General features: G+C 39.0%; 1 protein-coding gene across 4 annotated transcripts; it reads right to left on the bottom strand.

The window, feature by feature from the left end:
• Window positions 1–2,784: 2,784 nt before the first annotated feature.
• LOC103135921 (calcium channel flower homolog) lies at window positions 2,785–9,803 on the bottom strand. Of its 4 annotated transcripts, none has more exons than XM_007548940.2 (6): window positions 9,438–9,802; window positions 9,154–9,315; window positions 7,094–7,166; window positions 6,057–6,182; window positions 5,793–5,900; window positions 2,785–5,436 (listed from the first exon to the last, which is right to left on the bottom strand). In XM_007548940.2, exons 2-6 carry the CDS (start codon window positions 9,260–9,262, stop codon window positions 5,346–5,348), a joined length of 507 nt encoding a protein of 168 aa, XP_007549002.1. In that variant the 5' UTR covers window positions 9,263–9,315; window positions 9,438–9,802; the 3' UTR covers window positions 2,785–5,345. The 4 variants fall into 4 exon arrangements, with proteins under 4 accessions (XP_007549002.1, XP_016525392.1, XP_016525391.1 ...); XM_016669906.1 differs by having other exon boundaries at window positions 9,506–9,802; XM_016669905.1 differs by having other exon boundaries at window positions 9,154–9,802.
• Between the last annotated feature and the right edge of the window lie 1,077 nt (window positions 9,804–10,880).

The following is a 10,880-nucleotide window of genomic DNA, read 5'->3' as shown; positions in this document are numbered from 1 at the left end:
AAATATGAGAACTGTGTTGCTTTATCCACTCCCTTTACTCTGATACCCGTAAATCAAAGAACAACAACAAAAAAAAACTGCCTGCAGACTAAGTAACACCGCAGACAGGACAAGGTTAACGTTGAAGAGGTTTAAACCATCATAAATTTAGTAATCTGTTAAAAATGACAAAGTTTAGAGGGGGAAATGCCTCAGTAAGAGGCCAGAAAAGAGCAGCAATAATGAGAAAAACTACCCAGAGGCCCATGACACCTCTGCAGGAGCTATAGAGGTCAACAGCTCAGGTGAGAATCTATTGACATGGCAAAAACAAAAAGGTGTAAGAGGTAACAGGAAAGTTATTAAAAGCAGTAAGACTTCCTTATGAAGTTTGACAGAAGACATGTGGGACACACAGCAAATGGGGGGAAATAATTGATCAAAGTTGAACTTTTGTTGAGCACAACAACCCCACAGAGAAGCACAGTGGTGGCAGAATCATGCTGCGACAACGGCTTCCTTGACTGGAATGAAGCTGAATACCGGGAAGAAAACCTACTGTGGGCTGAAAACAGAAGGCGCTACAAATGAAACAGCTCAGATAGAATGGCCTAGTCAAAGCCTGGTGCATCCGGTTGTTGGTTTTAAAATGTTTGTCAAATTGTAGATATGTGCCGTAATTGATCCGTTACTGGTTTTCTTTTCTTTCGTGTCTGGGCTCAGTGAGCTGGTTGCAGGACGTGACGTCCAGCTCAATAAGTTGGTACCTGCCAAAAAATAGAGAAGAAAAAACAGTTGAAAATTTAAACAAGAATCATTTTTTGCATATATATAGGCTACTGCCCCTTATTTATTTATTTATTGTTTTGTTTTTCCTATGAAGTTTGCCTGCATTCCCTCAAATAAGTCTAGAAACAAATCTCTTCGTTTCCTCATTCTCATGCCCTCAGGCCAGATTTCTGATAAAATTATCAAAATTGTCGCAAACATCAATGAGATTGTTTTCATCTTTTGCTATTTTTGCTCAAGAGCCCCCAAATAGCCACTTGATACTAGTGTCACAAATTATTTCACCTTTTTGACACTTCCCTTTCACACGGTAAAGTTGCAAAATGGTAGAAATGCCCCGAGTTGATTCTTGCTCTGCTTTTGTTAGGCTGCGGCTGCTGATGGACTCTGACGTGTCCCACCCTGCAAAGATCTTGAAACGTCAATGAACAAAACATGATTATCCCCTCTGTGGATTGCAAAAGAAAGAGCTTTTACTCTTCCAGCCGCCTATGATCAACATTAACTTACAGCGCCCTCTGTTGGTTTCAAAGGTGACTAAAATCAAAATACAGTTACAGATTGTGTTCTTGAAAACCCCATTCAATCTGAAGGCCTGGCCTGAAGTAGATTTAGATTTGGCAGACAGAAGAAGTGTTCTGCTGACAAATTGTATTAAGATCTGCTCATTGTGGTGGTTTTAAAATCTGGCCAGTTTTGGAAAACTTTATATGAATCTGGATTGTTGTTTCTTTGCATTTACTTATTTGTGTCAGAGCGAATTTCAAAAATAATCCATCAGACAACATGGCTATATATTGTCATAGTTTTGAGTACTTTGTCTTATAAATTAGTGCTGAGGACTTCATGGTCAACTAAACACAGAAGCATTCCTCCTCTAATTCCTGCAGGTCACTAGATGTTTTTACAGGTGTTGTTTTGTGTTTTTTGTTCAAATTGAAAGCCGAGATACTTTAAAAAGCATCTATTAGCTGCAAATTTGAAAAGAGAAGAATATTGAAGTATATTATATTGTGCTGTAGTAAACTTGCTACCTACTTTAGAACTTTAAAGAAATTCTCAGTTGCAGCGAAGGGGGGAAAAAATACAAAGATGTAAGATTTTAATTCCCGTAATTAAATTCCCATTAGTTACATATCAGGCTTTTTATCTGGGGTGTAGAGATAAATTACCAGAGCATAACGACCTAGGTTATCTTGATTTGTGACTACATTACGACTCTGTGCAGCTGCCAGGAATAGCAGAGCGATACATATGAGTGTACAGAAGCACAATGTGAAGAGCGCTCTGATAAATCTGGAGTCTGTTTTGAAGAGCAACATTGTTTTGTCAATTGTAGAAAGATGATTCAGATGTTTTTCTTAAAACCTCTGTTATGTAATATGTGACTGAGTTTTATTCAGAGCAGATTTTATGGGTTTAAAGCACAACTTGAAGGATTGTGCATCATTACCACCCCAAAAGTGTCTTTTTATGGGAAGAAAACCCTTAATAATATATGAGTTGCAGTCATGAGGCCTAATTTATGTAGATGTCACGTTACCAGAGTCAGGCTTTGTCCTTTCATGATACATTAGATTGTGCACTGAAGTGATGCCCCTGCTCTTTTCTAACAGTAGGTCATATATCACTGCAATTACGGTAATGTCTTTTGAGGACTATTATGGTCAGGTCAACCTATTAGAAGCATAGGATGGAGGCTCTGGTAATGTGCTGTGGTCCTGATGTAACACTAGACCTAAAAGTGATCTGATTACATTGATTCTCTTTAAAGTGGAGCAGATTATTAAAAAAATAAATAAATATCAATAAAAATGTAGTTTCTTCCAAGAACGTAGAACATATCTTGGGTTTTGATGATATTCTCTAGCAGGGTGCTAGAGACTAAATCTGGTTTTGCGTGATTCCATTTTAAGCCATGAAGACTCTGTGAAACACACACAAACAAACAAAAACAAACAAAAAACAAAACAAAACAAACAAAAAAAAAACAATAAACAAACAAGCAAACCCAGCACTGGTAGTAGCAAGTTTATTTCACCAAATTCAGAATCAGACTTCACATCACAACACACAATGACTGTACACGTACCTCTTACAGCTAAAACGGCATTAAACACCCGGCGGCAACAGATGAATCAAGCGGGCGAATTGCTCGAACTAAATAAAGACAATAAATCAAATGCGTGTGGACCAGGAGAATAACCAACAGTGATGTTCCTTAAACATTCACCAACACCGGAGATTGCTAAAGTGTTTCAACTGGCTAAAGTGACACGGTAGTTTCAAAGTCGTGCAGCTGGCGCTATGTCTGTGTGATACCTGAGAGCTGTCCCTGGTGGTACATTAAATAAAACTTTATCGGAAACTGACAGAATAGAGACTTTTAGACGGCGAAGGCTGTAAGAGACACATGCAAGCAGCATTCGTTTTTCTGGGGCAAGGCAATAAAAACAGCTAAATCGTACAATCTCCGTCTCGCTTATCATGACTAAGGTAAACCATCACCCTGCCTAATGAGTGGCATGCAGTCCCTGAAGAAAAACACTTCCCTCCATTAAACCGTTAATAATGACCCAATTCTTTTAAAGAAACAGAGAAAGAACAAAAAACAAACAAAAAAAAAAAAACAATTTTACAAAATGTTTTACAAATGGTCACACATCCCAGCTCCCTATAGGCTACACAGGCTGAGCTACACTAAATCAGCTTATCTGGGGATACAAAAAAGAAAAGGACACAAAAGTCTAACACAAAACTAATAAACTGTGTGGAAATCTTTGGACAAACCAGATACATTCAATCCCTTTTGCCTTTGTTCATAAATGCCCACAAGCCACTGTTCAGAGGTTTTTGTGTGCCATGTTATCAGACCTTAATACATCTTCCTATTATGAACTCCAGGTTTGGCTGAAATGGGGTTAAAAACTCAGGAGTCTGAGACTTAATTGATCAAAGCCCATAAAGTCAAAACTGTTCAAAAAGTGAAGGGAATACAAGATTTCTAATTTGATCAAGAAAACAAATGAAAACAAAAGAGGTAAGTAAATACAAAAGCTGTGAAAAAAAAAAAGACAGTGAAGAGGTTAAGGAAACACTTTAGGTTTTATGAATAAACAGAGATCTCCATATTTACTTTCACCCCTGATAAAAACACATTGAAAGCTTTAAAATAGATTTGAATTACTGAAGAAGTAATTTCCCTCACACTGGAAACCCTCCTGAAGTTCTCAAACACAGTGAATCGACATTTCTAAGCACATCCACTGCCAATCCTCCACACTTATGTTTGGTGGGAAGATAAGCTTGGTTCCTCGTCCAACACAACACCAGGTTTAAAAAAAACAACAAAAAAAACGTTCTAATTATTGTTCTCACTGTAAATTTTATCCAAATTATCCAAAAGAAACCCACCTGCCTGTTTTCATGTTTTCCCCATTCATTTTCACATTTTTCTGTAGCAGACTGTCGCGATGCGGTAATAAATGTTATTCCCTTTTGGGCTTTTTAAACATCATTTCCTTAACTGTCTCTGGCTTGATTGGATAATTTAAAACATCAGTTTTAAATGAAAACCGGCACAACAACAAAAACAAGGAATAAACTAAATCCAAACATCATTGTGATTTATGGAATTGCACTGCTCTACTCCCCTTTCATTTTAAATTTGTCCTTTTGCTACAGAGAGCATCGGACATTTTAACTCCCATGTAGTGGGCAGACCTGTGGTTTCTTTTTGATAAACTCAAACTTTATAACGGAAGCATTTCTGCATGTGTTCCATTTTTATTACTAATGTTACATCCCCAGTAAGACTCAGTAGTTTCAAGTGACAGAGTTTCGTTTTCCCTAAAATGCAGCCACACATCTGTGTAGTTATTTGTGGCCTCATCATGCAAGACCAGAAGATTTCAACCTCCGGACCACGATCCTGGCTAGCTTGGCTTTTCGCTCCAAGTCAGGTGGAGGTTTCATGTAAAAATATATATTAAACAGTCAAATTTGTTTGTTCAGCTGGTGGGATAACTACCACTGTAAATTGGTTTTCCTTTCCCCCCCTGAAGAACATAAACTCAGTTCTTACCACTTTTTAACGGTCATACTGTCATTAGTAAATAGTAAAAATGTCAAATCTTTTGCTGGTGAGCTTCCGGCCCGCACTGCATGTCTCTGCATTGCCTGAACAAGCTGAGCTCCATTTTGTTTCTATCACAATCATTTCACGTGTAATTTACTGGGAGGCTTTGAGGAAAAAAAAAAAACAGTTTTTGTAAAAGTAAATGTTGGTTAAAAGAAAACAAACTAAAATCTAAAAGAAGAATTTAAAGAATAACCTCAAAAGTGTTGAGCATGGTGATAAATTCCATCTTTTAGATTGGAGGTAAATAAATCAATTCAACGTTTGTTGACAGTATTGGTTCAGAACAACAACAACAAAAAAAATGCACCAAACTAAGCAGTTAAATAAACAACTATGTAGTGTTGGAAAGGAGAACATGACAAAAGGTAGGATGAACAGAAAGGTCCAAGTGAAAAAACTGCAAAACAAGACGAGGGGAGGAGGAGAATCAGATTCCTCACTCCGGAGCTCCGTTTACTGTCCCTGCCGTCCGCTCTTCGTCTCCCTGCTTCTGGTGCTGTAGTCTGGCGTAAGTCACAGCGTCTCCCCTGAGATGGCCGGGGGAAAAAAAAAAAAAAAAAGAAGAAGAAGAAAAAGAGGAAACGGGATGCGAAGGAAGGGTGGCAACAAAAATAAGTGGGAAAAAATAAAGAAAAAGCAAGCATACAAGAATCAGAGTTAGAATGGATTAGTACAAAACGCACTCAGTTTAAACCTATTTGCATCAAAAACAGGGAAGGTCATTAGAGTGGCATTGTGTTAACTGATTAAAATGTTGTGAACTGCCTTTAACGTGAGAGCCTGTTATAATGCGAGTCATTGGGAAATAAATAAAAAAAAAAGACATGTTTAAATACAAAGGCGTAACGTGTTGCATGCTTTTAACCTATAGAGGCCATCTCACTTTTTGCCTAAAGATGCAAGGCCATAAAGAACTCCTGTGGCAAAGGCGATGGCGTTTCCAAACAGCGTTGTAATGGAGAAGCTCAGGAACACGGGAAACAGGGCCATCCTGAGGAGAAGTGACCAAAAAGGACATTAAACAAAAGGCAAACGTTTAGAACATGCAGAAGTGATGAAAAACAAAACTTTCGTACATAAGTGTTTATGCTTAAAAGTCCAGGTTTCTCAGACGTCTGCCGTTTTGACAATGGATGCTTGTTCTTACCCGCAGTAGAAGAGGGCTTTCTGCCAGGGCTTGAGTTTGTCAGCGCGGGCTGCGATCGCATTTGCAAACTCTATGAACTGGCAGCAGAATGGGACCTCACAAAGGAACAGCACAAAGGCATTCAACCTTGAGACGAGAGGGCGGGGCCACAAGCACAGCAGAACAGGGAATTATTGGGAGCAGCGCGCCAATCTCAGACACAGAGAAACAAATCAACGAGAAGAGAAAATAACAATTAAGCTGTCAAAAAAAAAAGTCTTTAGCATAATATAAATCATAAATATGTCTCGCAAAACGGAGGGCGTGAACAAACTTACAAGTGGCTCTGTTCGGGTGTTTGTTGGAAGGCTTTTCTTGTGATTTCAGACAGACATACTTTCCTGTTTGGCTTTAATGCTCAATATCTGATGTTCTGTTTTAAATGTGAACCCTGAAATTAGAGGTTTGACTCTCCATACACATGAGATTGTACAATAAAGACATTCTATTCCATCTACGCTTCTCAATTTTTAGGTTTTGACGATGAATCCCAGTTAGATTTAGGTCTGGACTTTGACTAGGCCACCCCAACACAGAACATACTTTCATCTAAAGCAGTGGTTCTCGATCCTGGTCGTCAGGGCCCCACTGTCCTCCATATTACAGATGTGCAGCTGTTCCTGCACACGTGGTTTAAATAATTACACTCCCCCCTGCAGAAGCATGTTAATCAGCTATCGTTTTAAATCAGGTGTGTGACCTCAGGGAAACACCTAAACATGAAAAACAGTGGATCAACCAGCACTGATAAAAGATTCCACTGAATCTCTGGCTGTAGGTTTATTGACGTTGTCCTGCTGGAAGGTGAACTTTCACCCCAGTTTGGAGTGCTGGCCATGCTTGCTAGTAAATATGTGCATGAAACAGCTTTATTTTAAAATTTAACCTGCTCTGCTTGGTTGGGTTAATGTTTAGAAAAAAAATATGTATATTTTATTATTTTGTGCTCAGCAAAACAAAACACATTCAGGTGAACATTTACAACTTGAGAAACTTACACCATCCATACTCCAGCAGCGATGTTTAAAGGGTTCACAGTGACGCAGTTCCACACTCCCGAGACAGCGCAGGCTGCATGCGGAGGAGACAAAACGAGACGGCTGTTTTTTTGTGGTAAAACAGATGGCAGGTCGCGGGATCGGACACAAAACATTACGGCGCACCACAAGACGTTGATCTGTACGGTAAACTCCTCAGAGGAGAGGGTATCGCTAAATGAACGACGAGGCTGCGAAAGAGATGAACGTCAGCCACTTCTGTGTTTAATAAAAACATGACAAGTACTGCAAACAGCAGGATGTCTCTGGAAATCAGCACATTTACACTCCAAACACACCTGGAACGCCTTGTCACAACTTTCACTTAAAATAACTATAACAAATAAAAAAATAATAATAATAATTACAACTGTTTCAGAGTCTAAATAGATTTGAATTTTATGAGTAACACTAACCACTTCATGACTAGAATGACACATTTTTACTTCAGCTTTTTAAGCTTTTCTTATTCTTGGCTTTAATAGCAGGGTGCAGGAGGGGTTACTCTAAACAACATCTGAAAACCCCCACATATATAGACCATCAGAAACAAATACGTGTTGAGCTGATTGGAAGCAATTATGTTGGAAAAAAAAAAAAAGGCTCTGAGGTAAGTGAAACGCGAGTGTCGTGTTCATATGTTCTAGGAAAGCTGTGAGAAAACTCACGGAAACATGATCAGAGTGGGAATTAGAGGGAGAGGGTGAGAACTGGCAAAATCTCACTTTGCAGAGGCGCGTGAGATACAGCAAATAAGAGCAGAAAAATAGAAAGAATGAGATTGCGCAACAAACTCCTCTGACATTCAATTACTGCACTGCAAAAATTATAGTAGAGAAACTTCTGAACAAGGATAAGGCTTTAGGTCAATTACGATTCAACAGTTAGAAGGAAAGAGTCACAGTAAACCAAGAAACGCGTTTTATCAGGTACTCCAGGATTGCCTCATGGCTCCGTGAGGCTATATTTGGGGTGGAAATCTGAAAAAAATTATTCATGGCTTAGACTCAAACGCGACTTCCAGGATGACAGAAATAAAGCACTGGAAAATATTTCTAAAAAAATCAAAGCATATCAATTGTCATTAATGCTGCCATTGATATGTTTTTTCAACTGGAATTAAACAGCTCAAATGTATATCACTGAATATAATATTGTGATAAATACAGGACTGCATGAAACTGGATCTGAATAGAAATATTTGAAAATGTTAGGTGATTTTAACTGAATCTGGATCTGAAATGGACACGTTTACCTTGAGATGACATTTGCTGTGAATTGGCAGAATATAAAATAACTTGAACTAAATGTAATTGAAGATTTTCAGCCTACTAAAAACAAACATTATGTACATCTTAATATTAAAGACTTTTTAACTTACTTGGTAAAAGAAATGAGCCCACCTGCCACCTATCTTTTGTATTTTCACCATCCACTTTATTTGAAAAAAACTGCTTCAGCACCAGGCCTCACAGCAGATCATTGCTCCCTCACACTGTCCATCCCTCTTAATAATACAGGAGTCATTGAAAATGCAGTGGTTAATGTGATACAGGAACTGTGACTCTGGTGTCACTGGGGAGGAAAGAGGGAGGGGACGGAGGGCTGCAGTGCTGCTGGAAAACTGCAAAGGCACCACCAAATCTGTCTCACGCCGAGATGGATTGTGCTTTTACTGAAGGGAATATTCAGCAAATCTGATGTTGTGTCACTCCTCTTCGAGAGTATTAAGGCTGGTTGAGAGGGGGAAAGCAAACAAACCAGGCGGCGCCCCGCTGCAGCGAGGGGACAATGAACAAGCAGCAGGGACAAAAGATGAAGCGGTATTTACACGCTCAAACGTCACACTCACAAAACGGATCCTGTCCCAACACAGCCACGAGTAAATACACAAAACAAATAATTCAATCACAAGCACAAGAATAAATTCCCCCGAAAAACAAAACAAAACAAAAAAAGTAGTGTGGCAAATAAACTACATAAAATGTGTAAACTTGAAGAGGACACTGACAGCTACTTACATATTCCTCCCAAAACCCCAGCGATTTTGCAGAGCCATCTGTACCACCAGGTCATGCCATCATCATCCGGAGCGGCTTTGCTGGGCGCTGCTGTCTCTTCGGAGCTCATTGTGGGGCTTTTTCTGCTACGGCTTTCAAACACCCACGGGCAGATTTCACAGCCTGAAACCACCCAATAATATCCAAGTTAAGTTCGCTCCAGGCAACAAAACCAGCTGCCAACTAGCCTAATACGCCACTACGCTCCAGTTCGGTGAAACCAGGTACAATTCCAACTTTCTAACCTTTTATATATATATGTGTATATATATATTTTTCCTTTTGTGTGCTGGTGTCAGCTGCCTGATGTCACCAGCTGCCTTCGCCCACGGTTCTCTGTCCCCGTCACTCCGAGCCAGCTAAGCCTGTGCTAGCTGATGGTCACAAGCAGTAGCATCGCCACCAGCTGCCGCTAGGAGCGGATATCACCGACGCATATGTCCTGGAACTCCCAAGCCGCCTTATAAATTACTAAAATACCGAATGGAAACACCTTATTACATCGGCTAAGGGTCAATTTAACGGGTTTGGATTAAATAAAAGCAGCTTCGTCTTGTTGCTCACTGCGGGAGCTCTGCCAGCGTCAGCGGTGCGTGGTGGGAGGGGCTTAAAATGCGTCATCCTTTGTTTACAGTCGACACAGCTATCTGTATGTTTAGCTTTAATAGGTTTACTTTAGTGCTTCATTCATGTTTTCAAAGCACAAAAGTAGTTAAATGTACTGAAAATCACAGTGAAATGTTAGCGCGTTAAAAAGTAATATTGAAATTTCAAAGAGTACAAAAGAGAGATATATTCCAGGCCTGTTCGGTCTGTTTATTTCCAAGAGTAGGCTTGAAACTGAAAACAAAAAACAAAAAAACAAAAAAACTGCAAAACGCAGGATTCAAAAAAACTTGAATAGTAAATAACACCATTAAAATCTGATGTCAACACAGAAATGTTGAAACATGAGCAGTTGCTCAAAGAGCATTCCATTCAACCATCACAATGGAAAGTTGAGTGGAAGGAAAACATGATGGCAAAACGTACATAAGGAACATGAATTGTAGATAGCCATGTCATTTGTTGGTGTTGGTTCACTGTGTTTCATCAAGTTCGACTGACACACTTTCTGAGGTCAGAGTTGGATGTTTGGATTTGTAAAATGTCAAATACAGAACCATGCACATTTAAAAAGGTTATTTTTAATGGCACTATTGGCCTTTATTTCAAAAACAGAACCTTTAAAAATATGTACATTTCTATATTTGACATTTTGCAAATCCATCATGTTGTACTGGGGGAAAAAGCAGTTCTGATGCAGTGTCCCTCTGTAGACTTGGGTTGTCTGAGGTTTTAGAACAACTCTGACCTCCATAAAGCCAGAAAGAGTGTCAGTAGAACTTGATGTTCTATGTGGAAAGCCTAATTTTTGTATGTGCACATGCCAACATTGTTTTAAACAATCTTTAAAAAAAAATTTATCAGCTCTATGATTTAAATCAGTTAAGAGTGAGAGACTACTGGCACATGTCCAGGCTGAAGGTTCTTACTGGTAATATTTTGCAACCTATCAGTTTAATCCTCGGCATACAATGACACCAAAGAAATTCTTAATTTCTTAGTTTTGTTCATTTCAAATCTATTTTATTATTAAATATTTGCACACCTTTAATCACTCGCTCATACATCTATACCGGATATAC

Source organism: Poecilia formosa, unplaced genomic scaffold, assembly GCF_000485575.1.
Source record: "Poecilia formosa unplaced genomic scaffold, Poecilia_formosa-5.1.2 Scaffold28, whole genome shotgun sequence".
In the NCBI taxonomy this organism is placed as follows: domain Eukaryota; kingdom Metazoa; phylum Chordata; class Actinopteri; order Cyprinodontiformes; family Poeciliidae; genus Poecilia; species Poecilia formosa.
Note: the sequence above shows the minus strand (reverse complement) of the source record. Positions and strands in the feature narration are given on the sequence as shown.

Excerpts from the sequence above, each read along its gene's own strand:
- LOC103135921 (XM_016669905.1), bottom strand. The coding sequence starts at position 9,262 with ATGAGCTCCGAAGAGACAGCAGCGCCCAGCAAAGCCGCTCCGGATGAT. Across the intron at positions 7,167-9,153 it reads TGGGGTTTTGGGAGGAATAT|CCTGCGCTGTCTCGGGAGTG; the intron begins GTAAGTAGCTGT and ends CTCCGCATGCAG. Across the intron at positions 5,901-6,056 it reads AAAGCCCTCTTCTACTGCGG|GATGGCCCTGTTTCCCGTGT; the intron begins GTAAGAACAAGC and ends ACTTCTCCTCAG.